This window comes from Etheostoma spectabile, chromosome 6 (assembly GCF_008692095.1).
Source record: "Etheostoma spectabile isolate EspeVRDwgs_2016 chromosome 6, UIUC_Espe_1.0, whole genome shotgun sequence".
Classification (NCBI taxonomy): Eukaryota; Metazoa; Chordata; class Actinopteri; order Perciformes; family Percidae; genus Etheostoma; species Etheostoma spectabile.
In genome coordinates this window covers 8,231,593-8,247,138 of record NC_045738.1, presented here as the reverse complement: position 1 = coordinate 8,247,138, position 15,546 = coordinate 8,231,593, and the positions used below count along the sequence as shown (strand labels likewise).

The window sequence follows — 15,546 nt, the reverse complement described above, 5'->3', positions numbered from 1 at the left end:
GTCTCCTTGTTGATTCCCTGGAGTAGCAATCAGAGCAGGAGGCAGATGGTATAATTAGCAACAAAACTTGTAGGTTTAGTTTCAGCCCTTTTAATTGGCTGTGCTTTCTGTTTCTCTTTCCCTCTGTTGGTTTTGTTTTCTTTGAATCCAACTCATTTGCTCAATTTCTCCATTTTCCTCTTGTTTTTGCAGTACTGGTCCTTTCCTTCAAGGTTGAGGGCAGCACTGAGAGAGCAGTGGAAATGTGCTGACATCATTCCACAAGATCCAGTCATAGCTTGGTTGAAGAGGAGGAGGGGCAGAGAAGAGGGAGTGAGATACAAAGTGGAAGGATGGAAGAGAGGAAGGAAGGAAAGAAAGAATTGGGGAGAGGATACTGCAGCTCCATCTTAGAACCCCCCCCCCCACACACACACACACACACACAAACAGAGTGATTCAGATCATGAGGCTCCAAAACACACGCCCACAACAACAGCATCACTGTGCTGCACCACAGAGAGAGAGACCAGCGTATACTCCCATCTCTCACTCTTTCTCTGTCTGTCTGTCTGTCTCATTGTAACACACGCACACACACACACACACACTGAGACACGTGCTGCAGGGAAGAACCAAGTGTTGGGTCGCTGAGCATTCAGGTCCCCCCTCCCATTCTTCTTCTTTCTCCCTCTCCACTGTCACTCTCACTCTCACTCTCTCACTCCCTCTCCCTGTTCACCTTGTCTGTTCCGGCTGTATGGTTTATTGTTGCGTCAGAGCTAAAGAGAGCCAGCGAGAAGAATGCCGGGGGAGAGCTCTCACAGAACTGTCCCCACCGACAAGCATCCAGAGCAGGGAGCTGAGGAGACAGGGCTCCCTGGACCAGGTAGGACATCTGGGGTTGGGGATGGAGAAGGGAAAATTAGGTAATTAAGCAGGTAGATGCATCAAACACAGACAAGGACATGTTTCGAGGAGAGCGGATGAGGGAAATGTAGAGCAATTAGATAGTGTTAAATAGAAAAGAGGAGAGTTAGCAGGAGAAAAAGCATGGCACATATAGACTACTGGGCTAGTGAACGTGTAAGACACTGTTAGGTAAATACTATCTGCTTGAAACTGCCATGTGGGGTCATTTCTGTCTGTCTGTTGACATGTGCAGTCTGGGTAGGCTGTGATACAGGTGCATGTTAGCCTCCTTATTTAACCACATGTTGTCTCCCAGCTTTAAGCAGCCTCCACCCCAGAACTCGCAACTCCCAGTCCACTTCTATGCACTCCTCATCACCAAATCCCTATTAACAAACATTATCTTGTCTAAATGATTTCAAAAAGCTTTGTGTACTTGTCCTCCCTCCAGCCCCCAGAACCCATCCCCATCAGAACCCCATACCCATCTTCTCCTACCCTAACATCCTCACACAATATCCCTCATCCTGCTGTCCAATCTTTAACCCAGGCGCCACCCCATCTGCATCCACATCTCCCCAGCAATTTTGCAAGCTGTAAGCGTGGAGTGGCTCCTCCCTTCCCCCAACCTCAGCAGGAGCAGGAACATGACACAGCAGCATGACGGAACTCTGTAGGAACACACAAACCACACAAGCGCTTTTGCCATAAATCTATTGCTCATGTTGCGGCTGTGTATCTGACATGAAATTATGAAATAAGTAAAAAGAGAATAGGGAGAGAGAGATAGGAGAAGATAATGTTTTGTCCCTGCAGATGAGAGATTGGGAGGGTAAAGATTGTATTATATATGTCACCTTATTTACAGCCAGGCAATAATGGTCAGTGTGAGTGTGCCGTCATTGGAACAAAGTCTTGTGACTACTGTGTCATTTACAGTTATTGCACATAATATGCTATAGCTTTTGAGAGTATACTGTAGTAAACGTCTGACAGTTAAAATGGATATCCTTAATGGATATTACACAAATGCCCTGCCTCCTCTCTGTTGGAAGTAGTTTACAGTAGTTTGCTATTTTAGAGATTTTCCTGCTCTAACTTTATCATTGCCCTGATCTGTTCATAGGCTTCAAATTAATTTAAGCCTTCTTGGCCTGAATCTTGGAAGGGGAGGGAGGAAAGAGAATTGTCGGATGCTCTAGTTGCAACTTGTATTTTGGCACATACTTGATGAAAAAGGAGACATTAGAGGCTTGATTATGACTAAGGGGTGGGGGGTATAGAGAGAGACAAAGAAGCATATGAGACTATTGGGGAGTTTCTGCTGCGAGGCTTAATCAGAGCAATAGATGATATAGAGACTCCCCTTAGGGATGACAGGCCAGCGCTGCAGCTTCTGTGACGCAGCTCCAGTCTGCTCAGCTTCTTGCGGCCTGCTCATCCTACGGCAAGCCAGGTACTCAATTTCACTGCTTCCTCCCAGAGAAGACTTGCAGGCCGGGCAAGGAGGGGATGAGAGGAAGACATCCCTAGACTGTTAGCAGCAGTGAATTTGCAGCTTAGAGACAGAGACTGATTTTCTATAAGTCAGCTATAGATTAAACATTGTTTCTTGTTTGCCTGTGCATGTAGCCACTAAAGCTAGGCTTGGCCTTTTTAGTAGACAGTGCAGGAGGAAACAATGAACTGCCGTGAGACTGGGTTGACATGTAAGTGTAGAGCAGGAGTTGGCTTTTGTACATGCTTAATTGTGCGTCTTTTCGATTAGTGGCAGGTTTTAGTCTCTGACAAATGACTCAGGCAAGCCTGCTAAGTGCTGATGATTGCATCTGCCACCACCACAGGCAGGGCAGGAAAGCAGTAAGGGAGGAGATGTACTATGTACAGAGGAAAAAATTAACATGTAGGTAAGGCTTTATATAATAAAAAAAAGGGTTTATAGCGTAATTTTGAGGAAATGAGACAAAGGAAGGGATATAGAACAGTGAGTGAATTAGTAAGTGATATCTGGGTTCCTGGCGGAGCAAGTGTGTGTGTGTGTGTGTGTGTGTGTGTGCGTGTGTGTCTGTATGTGTGTGTGTGTGTGGGGGGGGGGGGTATGTGGACTGAGGTCACCATGGCAATGGCCCAGTTAAGAAAGCAAATTAAGGTTCTGTTCCCTCCACGTGTGCTATTGAAAAAGATACTTAATTGCAACTTTCAGGGATATTTCAGTTAATGTATACTTTTGTGTCATGATAATTCAGCTGACATAACAAAATCATTGAAGATAAGCAGTAGAGTGGGAAAAAAATGAAGAATACAGTCTTTTTTTCCATCTTCTCCCTCCTTTTGTTTTTCTCTTTCTTGCTCCCTCCACTCACCCCTGACCCCATTTCTCTGTCATTTCATATCAGGGATTTCTCCATTCCTTATGACAGTTATGAAGATGATAGAATTCCCAAGAAGGCCAAGAGGACAGAGCAATTGAATTTGTTTGCCTCTGGATAATTATGCAATTGTGCATGTTGATACATAAACAGAAAGAGGGACAGAGAAAGATGTAAAGTAAGATATTGCAGTGTAGAAGCATTGTTTTCCATGTAATGAGTCTAGCCTTATGGTGGAACACTACAAGCAGGTGTAATCACTTTAAAAAAAACAACCTGCTAATATCTGTGTATGTTTTTCATTATTGATGAATTATTTGCTCTCCAAAGCCATCTGCACACAGAGCTGAGGGATACGTGGTTAATCTACTGACATTTTTGGGAGCTCTCTCATTGTCTGAGAAAAGAAAAGTTCAACTGAAGAGATTAAAAAGTATATTCTTGTACAAGCAAGGAAGGGTAGCTTTGCACATCATGTCAAGTGTTGTGTTACTGAGATAATTCAGTCAGTGTGATTGATCTCACTTCTTTCTTTATTTCTTACTACAGTTAAAATTTACCATGAATAGGCCAAAGTTTCCTTAATGAAAACGTGCTAAGCAACTGCTCTTTTTATCTACACAGTTGTTTTGCATCCCCCCCCCTGTTTTTCAGACATGACTAGACACCAATCTACTGACTCCACCCCTAGTGACAGTGGCTCCTCCCCCAGTGACAGTGGTTCTAGCCCTTCTCCCAGTACTCCTCAGAAGTTACTCCCAGCATGCACCTCTCCATTTGGGCCACGGATTTCTCATGCAACACCTAGCTCCTCTGGTACTCCAAGACCTCAACCTGAAGGCTCCGACCATCGCAACAACACACCGAGACTGTCTGGAAAGTTAGGTGGTCATGGACCTTGTGGCCGCCATGTCCCTGTTAAAATGGAGAGAATCAAGGTGTGTGTTTTGTGTTTTGGATGTTTGCAATTTTACAGAAGCTATGCCACCAGACGCATTTTATTGGAATGCTGATATGAACTTCAGTGTGTATGTATAATTTGTTTCCCCAGGTCCTGACTGGTTCTGAGGTGGAGAGTGACTATCAAGAGCCACAGACCATTGACACAAGGGTGGTGATGGGTCAAGAGACATTGCTTAAAACGACAGAGATCCAGAAAAGAAAACCCATGGTTGAGCCAAGTGGTCAAGCTATTCCTTTGCAAGCTAGTCCGAGCTTTCCATGTCCTCAGTCACAAGCAAAGGAGACCCAGCTGGAAACCAGAAAAGTAGAAAACCAAGCCCAAATTTCTCAAAAACTGCAGGATCAGCAAAAAAAACCTGTGCAGCCCCCAATAACACTCCCTTCCCCTTTACAGAATCCCATATTCTCTCCCTCTTTCTCCCCAGAGCCAATCAGAACAGATGACAATTTGAAAGACAGCCAGGAACAGGGTCAAACCCTTTCTCAAGACGAAGTGCCTTCCCTTTCTTTTTCTGAGCTGGTCTGTCCAGTTGCTTTGTCCTTCTCTGAGCCAGCCTATGCTGTTGACCCACTACGTGTGGGTGTGCCCTCATCTCTTGACCCTGACCTATACTATACCGCTCCTTCCACCCCAATCAAGATGGCCTCCCGCTCATTGCACCTTAAACATCATTCATATCCTGGTTCTCCAGTCTGCCCTCTCTCCCCTGGTTCTCCCTCAGACAGTGAGGACCTCGGTTCTCCTCTCACCTCTCCCTCTGGCTCTTATATCACAGCAGAGGGAGGCAGCTGGACCTCCTCTTACACATCTTCAACCTCCCCCTCCACTTCTCCTAACCTGCTCCTCGCAGAAGAAGCACAGGAGGCCCCTGCTTGCTTTGTGGGCTCCTTATCGGAGATTGGAGATGAAGTTGCGGAGGAAAAGGGACGAGCATGTCCAGAACGGGAGGAGGAAAAGGCAGGAGGCTTCTGCCTGTACCGTCCTGATGATTTTGTCATAAATTCACGGATGGGTATAACGGGGACAGTGATCCTCGAGGAGGAAGAGGCTCTAAAAGAGGAAGAGATTAAGATTTCCAGAGAAAGTTGTCGTCCTTGCTGGGTGACTGACAATACATCTCTGTTAAGGAGCAGTAGCAGCCGTAGCACTGACTCCCAAGAAGATGGGGGAGAGTCTGAAAGCTCACTCTGCCCACTGGAAGAGACTAGTGCAGGGAGAGAAGAGTGCTCTAGGGCCTTACAGACAGGCCTGAAACTTCAACTGGAGGCATGTGTATCAGAGGAACATTATGGACAGATGGATGACCACCCAGAACTACCCTCCACTGCCTTGACTCCTGACACAGAGAGCATGACCATGGCCTCATCTAGCCTTAGCCCTGACTCACCTGTCTGCCCTCTGGATGCCTTCTGTCCTGGAGCCTTTGGTAGGTTTGGACCCAGTTCTTTCATGCTCTCCCAGGCAGCCTGTGCTGATGATGTACCAGTGGAGGAAAGGATGATCCCTGCCTCCCTCATCTCCTTTCCCCTCCACACAAGCCTTATATTTAAGGCTGATTCAATGGAAATCACCCTCTTCCCCACAGAGGATGAGAATGATCTTGGAGAAGGTAATGACATCAATGAAGGGAAGGATGTTAATGCTTATGCAGCAGGAGAGGAAGAGGCAGATGTCGAAGATGACGATGATGATGAAGAAGAGGATGATGATGATGATTATGATTATGATGACGAGGGTGATGGCAATGCTAATGGCTCTGCTGACGGTGGTGACAATGATAAAAATAATGAAGATGATGATGGCGAAGAGCATGATGAGGCAGGTGAGGAAGCTAAGGTAGAGGTTAAAGTGGTAGAAGAGGAGGAAGTGGAGGAAGAAGAAGAGCAAGAAGAGGCTGATGAGAAGTGTGATCACAAAGCAGTGCAGGATCCCACAGAGGAGGACAGCTCAGCATCCTTCCTTCATTCACTTTCAGAGACATCTATCAATGAGGGGTTGGATGAAGCTTTCTGTTTCCAAGACGATACAGATGACTCATTAGATTCTGCCTCCTATAATGGGGAGGAAGATGAACGTCTATACAGCACTGAGAGGCATGCACAATCAATAGAACCCACACCAATGGATGCACTTTATCTAACTGGAGTCCAATCAGAAACTGAACATGGGTATACCACTGGAAAAGGTCAAACTGAACATTTGCACACACAGCTGGCAACAGACAAAGTTGTGGAACTCCCCAAAACAACCTGTCTTTCAAAATCCATTGGTCTGGATAAACAAACACCCCTGGATGAACCTGAACTGGAATCTACCAGTGGAATAGATCAGACAAAACCTTTGCACATGCACATGCACATGAGCACAGATAAACCAGTGGATCACCAGATACCATTTAGTCCTAGAGAAGCTATTTCTTGTCCACCAGAGTCCTCCAGCAACATGGACGAAAGTGGGTGTGAAAGTAATATGACGGATATCTCTCGCTCTTTCAACCCTCTGGAGCACCGTAAAGACAGCTCTCATTTGAACCCTTCCACCACTACTGTTGTCATTTATGCTTCACCTGACCCTGCAGCTGAGTTCCACACCTCTCCTCCTTCTGCCGCTTCTGCACAGGAGATGGCAGACCTTAACAGTTCAGTTCTTCCGGAAGAATTGACTGAGGAAAATCCCCAGATGAAAGATGATGATTTGCAAGACAGCAATGATTATTCAGGGGAGGAATCAACAGACAAACCAGAAAGAGACTCTTTCAAATTGCTCATCAAGCCTCGTCATTATCAGCCAGAAAGCCACAGGGCTGTAGGAGCAAGTAGACTTGTATTATCAAAGTTTTTTTCCAATAAATCAGATGTGCCTGGAGGGGCAGAGGAAACATGTAGGACCAGTATTCACAGGGAGTCTGACATTGAGCTTGACCAGAGGAATGGGAATTCTTCAGCTGAGTCTATGAGTGTGGACTGTAGAAGCATTGATTCTGCCACCAATGACTTGAATAAAGGTGTTCTTCTTCTCTCCAGCCCCAAAGAACCTAGTCCCAACCCCAGTAATATCCCTGTTTCTGGATCTCCAGAGGTAATCTCAGAACTTACTGACAATCTGGCCCTGACCCCTGGTGACTCAGCCCAGGAGAACCTGAGAGAAAACACCCTGAGTACTGATGAAGGGGTGCTGGGAGCTGTTGGATCCCCACACTACCCCCTTGCTATCTCACCCAAAAGGGAAAACTCAGAAACAGACAGCAGGGGCGGTAGCGGGGAGGTGCGTCCTGGAGCTGGGGCGTGGTGCGATGACAGAATGGGGCTGGGTTTTGGTCTAGGATTACGATCAGGGGCTGGGTTTGGTGTCTGGGGAGCAGGGGAGTCCCTCTCACTGTCTTTGGGGAAGAGGTATGAGAGTCTGCTCATGTGTGACACAGAGGGCCAAAGCACACAGACGGCCATGGAAGTGTGTGAAAATTATGACAACGTTCTGAGTTCTGTTCTGGATGAGGAAGACAACAACAGTCTCTGTGGAAACAGGGACCAGTTGGCGGATGAAGAATTAGTAGGAGAAGGAACTTCTGAGTCCAACTTGGCTAGCTGGAAGTCCATTGAGGAGATCTCAGAAGCAGGCGGAGGGGAGGATGGAAGCTCCAGATTTCCGGAGGATGATGTCAGTAATCTAAATCCAGACAATGATGGAGATAACACGCAAACACAAATACAAGACACTTGGAAGAATTCTAACAATAACAATGACTCTGCCTTTGACTCCTTGGAAGTAGCCATGTGTGAAAGTCTAAATGCTCTATCAGAGGAAGTGAGACCCCAGAGTGTGAGTGTCAGTGTCAGGGAGTCTGTGTCTAATATTCCACTTGAGGAGCTGCCACCTCAGGTTTCTGACACAATTCCAAATGAAGGGGAACAAAAAGACAGCTCCATAAACCAGGCATCAGACACAACACAGGCACCATCCTCAAAGGACGATGCCTGTAGCATCTCAGTGCCATTAGTTGAAACTTACATGAACAAAGCTGTAACAAACCAGCATCTCAGTTCAACAGATAAAGCCAAGTCAATATGCTATACCAGTCCAGAGTGCCAGGCAATCACTCCAGAGAGTAATACAGCATTTTCTTTGCTACAAGGATCATTTGGTTCCTTTACTCCTAAATGTAAATCTAACAAATCCAGACCAAGTAGAGCTTGGCAAGACAAGATGGAAAATACTGGTTCCCAGTCAGAACCAGAGATGGGGAAGCCTCCAACTGAAGGCCAAAGAAAAAGTGATGTCAGTCCTGTGACTGACAGACTTGTTGATGAACCAAAGACTACAGATGCCTTTCGAGGACAGCAATGTGTTAGTAACTCAGGGGTCAAAGACAAGGAAGAAAAAGCAGAAGAGAAAGCAAAAAAGAGAGGTGAGGAGAAAGATAGGAAGAACAAAAAGGAAAGAAAAACCTCTCCTGCGCAGAATGTCCCAGAGCACTTTCCGTGTCCCACCCCTAAAGGGGAACTTTGCACTGAAAAAACAATTGCTGCTAAGAAAGGGAGGAGAGGGAAACAGAACAAACACAGGGCATCCCAGAAAGGCAATCATGGTGACTCTAGCCCGGATTCTGTTGATGATCCAAAGAAACCTTCTGTTCCATTAAATACCACAGCAGATGGATGGTCAAAGGGGGGCACAGACAATTCTAAAACTAAGACAGGCCGAAAGGCAAACAGCAAAGCTTCATTGTTGGACTGTCAACAGACGACATCTGCGACAAACGATGAGTTAGGTTCACAGATGCAGGGGGATAACCGTTCCAGTCCTGAGGTCAAAATTCCTATCCATGGACTCTGCAAATCTACCACATATGCCCCAGACAACCTCAATGTTGTCTTAGCAATTAACCAAGAATTACATAAGGAACAGGAAGTGCTTGATAACAGACCTCTGTCTGATAGTCAAAGAGGAATCACAGTGGATATTAATGACAACAACATAGATGCTGGCCAAATCCCACCTACCCATGATACCATATCATACTCTCTGACTCCACTGTCTTCCTCACCATCTCCTGTTTCCTCATCCTCCCCTCTACCATGTTCCTCAACAGAGCCGGAGGATGATCTTCCCACACCTGTGCAGGAATCCCAACCTGTCCTTTCAGCCCACCAACAGCCTTCACTGTCCATGTGCCACACTACCCTACCGCTTTGCACCACCTCCCCCCGGACAGAAGAAGCCCCTGATCCCCAATTTCTTCCTCACAACCACCTCCAAGAAGTCACTGTTGTACTTTCTGCATCAACTAGTTCTACCACAAGTGTCTCTTCGCCCTCATTCTCCACTGCCATGGTGTTAAGCCTGTCCCAGCCTACCCAGGAGTCAACTTCACCCGCGCCTGTGACTCTCGATTCAGCATGTGTTCCAGACTCTATTTTCCATCACCAGGCTCAGCCTAATCTCAACATCCAACCTTACAAACAAATCAAGCAAGATTGCACATGGACCACACAAGACAAGTGCAGAGGTGAGTATAGAAATGTTTGCTTGTTAGATTGATAGCACAATGCAATAAACACTGAGGAATCCTTTATCCTTTTTGTTACAGTCAGTTCTGGCAACAGTAAAAGGGTGCTTTGCAAGTTGGGATTATTATCAAAAAAGAAAAAAAAGTCACTATATTTCCCTGGTTTGTTGGTTTGAAGCAATATATAATAAGCAGAAAGTTTCTTAAAACAAAGTCAAAGGAGACCACCTAATGCAGGTATGATCAATTTGCTGTTGGCCCTGTAAGGTCCCAGTTTGGCTAAGGACGAGACAGACAGTGAGGATGATGGTGGATTGCCTCGACGTGGTCACAGATCCCAGGCCAGAGGAATGGCAGGAAACAGGAATGGAGCCATGCAGAGAGAGTCTGGTCCATCCAATCAGAGGGAAATTCAGCCTTTCTCTGCTCACCAAATATCCGACAGACAGTCAGGCTGTCCAATCAACCACAGCCACAAGATTGCAGAAGAAATCAACCTTTCTTTCAAAAACAATTGTGAGTTGTCCTGACCTCCTATGTAACATTAATTTTTCTATGTTTTCATGACATGCACAAAAGACATACTTTACATTCTCTGCATTATATAGTTGATTGTTTCACTTATGGATGAAGAGTGTGTTTCCATTAATGCGTTATTAAAATAAAAAACTCACATGGTATGGAGATGTGATGAAATATATTCTCCATAGCCTAATGATGTTCCCTGATGTTGATTAAATGAGCTTCGGGATTTTTAAAATGAATGCTCATCAGCATAGCATCAATGAGTCACTAATGCCCTCATTACTTCTACTATGGTGATTAGTTTCTGTGGCCATAGGACCCATAGTACCCTTCACTCACATGTACTTGAATGTGTGTTGGATATGTTCTTGTGTAGGCTCCATATTAGCTTCCTGTAATGAGTCTGAGAGTGAAGGGTCAGTGCCTGAGCTAGAGGAGCCTGAGCCACTGAGACCATCAGAGCCCCAGGTGAGACTGTTACTGTTACACTACTTTATTAGAATACAATTTCTTCCCTGTACTGAGTTACTTATATATATTTTTAACCTCTTTTGTAACAAGTATTTTCTAAGCTAAAAAATCAGCGTAAATGTTTTCAGGAAGACCTACCTGTTAATCAATGCTCTTCTAAATCAAATCAGCTGTTATCCTAATAAATGTTCATTTTGACATGCTGTGTATAATGCATATCTGCAAACTAGTCTCTGCTGATTGAACATGTAACATTAAGATTGAGTTAAGAAACTTGTTTTTTCAAGATCCAGACACAATGATTTTGAAATCAGGAGGAAACTGCTTAAATACTGAAAACTTGAATGCATGTTATGGGGAGATCTTGACGCTACAATTAAGCTGAGGAGAACATAAAACATGATTTGTCCTTCTGTGTATAAAGAGTCATGGTATATAAGCTTCTTTTTGCACTTCCCAGAGATTACCTGCTATTGCCCAACCTGCTTTATATTTTCAGTTGATGAAGTTTGAGAATCTTCTTTTTTTGCCATGAGAGGTCATGCTAGTTATGATACATTTGTATTTTTTGTACTCTAAGCTAATTTACTTACTGTTGTTTCTATTAACATAAAATGCATCGCTTCCTGTGTGTGCAAGAGAAAGCAAGCATCAGCAAAACAGCAGTGATAACTGCCGTTTACAAGATGAGTCACATTTGGTGATATTAGTAACATTAACAGATGTCAAATTAGCACATTAGCAAAAGTGCTTTATGAAAATGTCCTAGATTTTTACAGTACAGTATTTAATATATGTTTTTTTCCTACAGTCTGTCTCCTTTGCAGATGATGGGCTAAACAGACCAAAACAGAGCCGCAGTGAGAAGAAGGCCCGCAAGGTCCGACTAGCTGTATAAAAGTATTTTAATATATCAAGTGGAGTGTATATTACACCAGTGTTTCATTTGTGTTATTTTCTCTTTCTTTGTCTCTCACTCTCTCTGCTGCTGAATGTCTATGTAGGCCATGTCTAAACTTGGTTTAAAGCCAGTCCATGGTGTGACCAGAATTACCATTAGGAAGTCCAAGAGTATCTTGTTTGTAATCAGCAGACCAGATGTGTTCAAAAGCCCTGCGTCTGACATTTACATTGTATTTGGAGAGGCAAAGGTAAGTTTTCTTTCTCTTTCTTTCTTAGATATTCAAGCTTCTGTTCATGTTTTGTATTGTCTCTCAACCTCTTCTCTCCTCTCCTCTCCTCTCAGATTGAGGACCTATCTCAGCAGGCTCACAAAGCAGCCGCAGAGAAATTCAAGGTGCCTGTAACCTCTTCTCCATTGGTCCCACCTGTCCCACCCAGCCTCACCATCAAGGAAGAAAGTGAAGAGGAGGAAGAAGAGGTACTTTCTGTCTGAACTGTTGTTTCTGAACACCTATCAAACTACTGTCAGTACAGTATGTTGTAGCATTCTGTAATATCTTTCATTCTGTTGTTAACTGTCTCTCTCTCTTTTTCTCACTTTCTATACATCAGGTGGATGAGGGAGGTCTTGAGCAGAGGGATATCGAGCTTGTGATGGCTCAGGCCAATGTGTCACGAGCCAAGGCAGTTCGTGCACTGAAACACAACAAGAATGACATTGTGAATGCTATCATGGTGAGGAGGAAGGACATGGGAAGGAGGTAGTGAGAGAGAAAGAGTGAGAGGGTAGAAGGAGGGCAGATCGTGAACAAAATAATGAGTCATAGCCAGTGAGCGGGGAGTGCATGGAGGGGGGGGAGGGGGGGCAGTAAAGAACAAAGAGCAGAGGACAAATGACAAGTAGAGTTTCTCCCCAGTAACTAAGCAACCTCTACCGTTCTGTAGGTCATCATTCTGACGCCCACTGGGTGGCAGCAACAACTCACACTGAGATAACTGAGTTGCCTAGTGACGCAGTTGATTTTTTTGGGGGGTGGAAAGCAAGATGAAGCTGTCTTTAGATTACTGGCAAAGTTCAGCTTAGTAAAAACAGAGCACCTCATTTTGATTATCACAGAGAATTATATTTTAAGCAGTGTGGCATATAGAGTGGCTTCTTTTCAATAGTAGTAAAGACTCTTTTGTATTCTAATTTAATGAAGGAAAATCAGCTTTGTTTTCAACTCAGTTTTATTTATTCATAATAATTCAAATTTCATTTTTACAAACTGTACCATTCTTCTTTGAAACTCTTTTCTCTTTTTGTCTTCTTCTGTCTTTCTCTCCCTTTTCCACATAGGAGCTGACCATGTGAGTGGTGAGGACGATGTGACTCCTGACCCTTTCCTCCGGCCTATACAGTTTAAACGCCACTGACTCTTCTGTATCGCTGCTACTGTTGCATCCCCCATATCTGCTAAATAAAGTTTGTTCCTGCGTGGGCTGTGGCTGCATCGTAAGATTGATTTTACTGAAAAGATAGCAGATGGCTTGTAACTTGTTTTACCATTAAGAGCAGCACAGTCCTTCACATTTTGCAAACTCACAAGGCCTATTAAAACTTTTTTCCTAAAGTAAAATCTACCTATTCAATGTCAATTGTAACAACATAGTCTGCGCTATTGTTTAATTGATGCTGATGTTAAGGGTAAATAGCCCTATATTTTTAAGTGTGAGCAAAGAAATAACATACAAAAGGTTTTCACATAAAAAAAATTATTTATATTGTTTAAACATTTTCTCATTAGGCTTTTAATGTGAAAGGTGTTATATTATCATGTTGTTCACGTGTGGCAGATGCCAACGGCTGGGTGAATTCTGAATTAGGCAAGACAAAAACAAAAACATGATTTCTGGTAATGGCTTTTTAAAAGGAAGCATTGCAAGTATAATGCATTGTAACACCATTACTTAGAATTGCTTTACATGTAATGATTTTGTAGAAGCAGCCTGCAGATATTAAAGGAATACTTTGCACTGCTAAATTGTTTTTGGACCCAGAAGATGTATGCAAGTCTCACAATTATTCAGACCCTTTAATACCAATCTCCAAAAAAAGCTAATTAATCAGTGTTTATGTGAACAACTGCTTTCACTGTCTAAAATGTTTCTATGTTAATTATAGGCTACTCCATAAAGTTACACTTTGCCAGCACATGTGCCAGAATAACATGTGCTATCACATTTTTTTCAAGTGAATGTCATTATGAAATTACATTTTTTTCAGTTTCTTACTCTCTTATAATATCACTCAATACAGATGACACAAGTTTACCCAGACATATGCCAACTTCATTTCTGACAATCTATCAACTTTATTGTAGAAAACTGATTAGAGCACAAAACACATACCTGGGACAGCAGGGTTAGCTTTGACAAGTAGTTGTAATAACACAAACACATACCACGCATGTTGAGTCATCAGCTTTGAATTACAAGCAATGACTCCATGTGTGAATGCATAAAGCCTGTCCTTTGAATAACTTCATTCTCATTTTTGCTCAATTAAAGATGTGAGGCTATTATGTATTTCAGTGTGTAAATATAAAAAGCCTTGACATTAATGAATGAAATACTGTCAGAAGCAATGTAAATGACCATCGAACTTTAGATAAAACAACCCAAATGGTTACTGAAAATGTTTTGTTAGCAATGTCAGACAGTAGTGCTTTCTTCATTCTAAACACTGTATCAAACACAGGTCTTTTTTCAAATTACAAACACAGGACTGGAAGCCGGAGTGCATTTAATCTTTAAAAGAAATCCATAAAAGATAGTATGGATGCTTTCCTGAGTATCCTTCATAGCAGTGCAGGTAGATAACTTCAGACTTTCCTGGAAAAATGGAATGAATGCCTTCAGGCTTGAGTCAAGTGTTGGGAATCGAGACATTGTTAGGTGGTGGATTTAGCTGGGAGGACGTTGTTTTCAAAGTGTCCCTGGTTAGTGATGTTTCCAGCAGGGAAGTATCTGGCCACCACGAAAGATGAACCGTCTGATGCAGTAGCCTTACCGACACCCAACTTATTACTGCTCTTCCAAACCATTGCTGTGAAATGACCTAGGTGGTGAGTGAGATGAGAAAGAAATTAAAGGCAGAAAAATTTGTGGAAAAAAAAGACTGTTAGGACATCGTTGAAGCTAAGTGCAGTTCCTCTAAATATTTACAGACGAAGGAATCTTAATTCCTGTCTCACTCATCAGTACCAAACCTCCCTGCACACTTTCTTATTTTCTTTCTCTATCAGGCAACTTTATATGAAACAATGTAAATCATTGTGATGTGTCCTAGAAATGATCTGCTTCATGTGTGATTAAGTTACACAAACTCATGCACAATAGAGTCGGGGGCTATGGGAAACCATCTGGAGGAATTTAGGCCAGACTGGAAATGACATGGGGACTGAAAAGTGATACAGAGGACCGTGATTTCCCCTCAGTTTCCCCATGGTTGGTCACTGACTCAGACAGTCACACACTGACTAAGGTTAGACATCAGCAGGGGAAAAACAACAACCTTGCTCATGCTTTGGTAAACATGATCAACCAAGACAGAGAAACTGACAATGTGAAACCGAGCAAGAAAGAAATACTTAGAGATAAATGCATTGGGAAAGAAACCGAAGGAGAGATGAGACAAGACAAGAACTTCTTTGAATGATTCTTTTCAGTATTGATTGATCCACTGATTGTTACTGTGATTAATTGATACATTTCTTATATAGCCTATTAACTGTCAAAAATAGTTTACAATGCCAATCACAATTTCCCAAAGTCCAAGTTGACATTTTCAACTTGTTTGTTTTATTCAACCACCAGTCCAAAATCCAAACATATTCACTCAATTTATGACACTTTTCTTATGCGGTCTAGTTTTT

The 15,546-nt window shown here is 43.3% G+C and overlaps 2 protein-coding genes across 2 annotated transcripts in view; one reads left to right on the top strand and one right to left on the bottom strand.

Annotated features, from left to right (window-relative positions):
- Nucleotides 1-555: 555 nt before the first annotated feature.
- nacad (NAC alpha domain containing) lies at nt 556-13,658 on the top strand. Its single transcript, XM_032519724.1, has 10 exons — nt 556-868; nt 3,915-4,198; nt 4,312-9,730; nt 9,998-10,246; nt 10,632-10,723; nt 11,538-11,606; nt 11,731-11,877; nt 11,973-12,107; nt 12,242-12,364; nt 12,969-13,658. Exons 1-10 carry the CDS (start codon nt 784-786, stop codon nt 12,981-12,983), a joined length of 6,618 nt encoding a protein of 2,205 aa, XP_032375615.1. The 5' UTR covers nt 556-783; the 3' UTR covers nt 12,984-13,658.
- A 303-nt stretch (nt 13,659-13,961) lies between these two features.
- Nucleotides 13,962-15,546, bottom strand: part of glipr2l (GLI pathogenesis-related 2, like) — a 4,707-nt gene continuing 3,122 nt past the window's right edge. Inside the window, exon 5 of the mRNA XM_032519727.1 lies at nt 13,962-14,729. Within this exon, the coding sequence (XP_032375618.1) occupies nt 14,563-14,729 (167 nt within the window). The 3' untranslated portion in view covers nt 13,962-14,562. The remainder of the gene's footprint in view (nt 14,730-15,546) is intronic.

Coding starts and splice junctions, on each gene's coding strand:
- nacad (XM_032519724.1), top strand. CDS start 784: ATGCCGGGGGAGAGCTCTCACAGAACTGTCCCCACCGACAAGCATCCA. Junction 4,199..4,311: donor TTAAAATGGAGAGAATCAAG/GTGTGTGTTTTG, acceptor TTGTTTCCCCAG/GTCCTGACTGGTTCTGAGGT. Junction 11,607..11,730: donor GTGAGAAGAAGGCCCGCAAG/GTCCGACTAGCT, acceptor ATGTCTATGTAG/GCCATGTCTAAACTTGGTTT.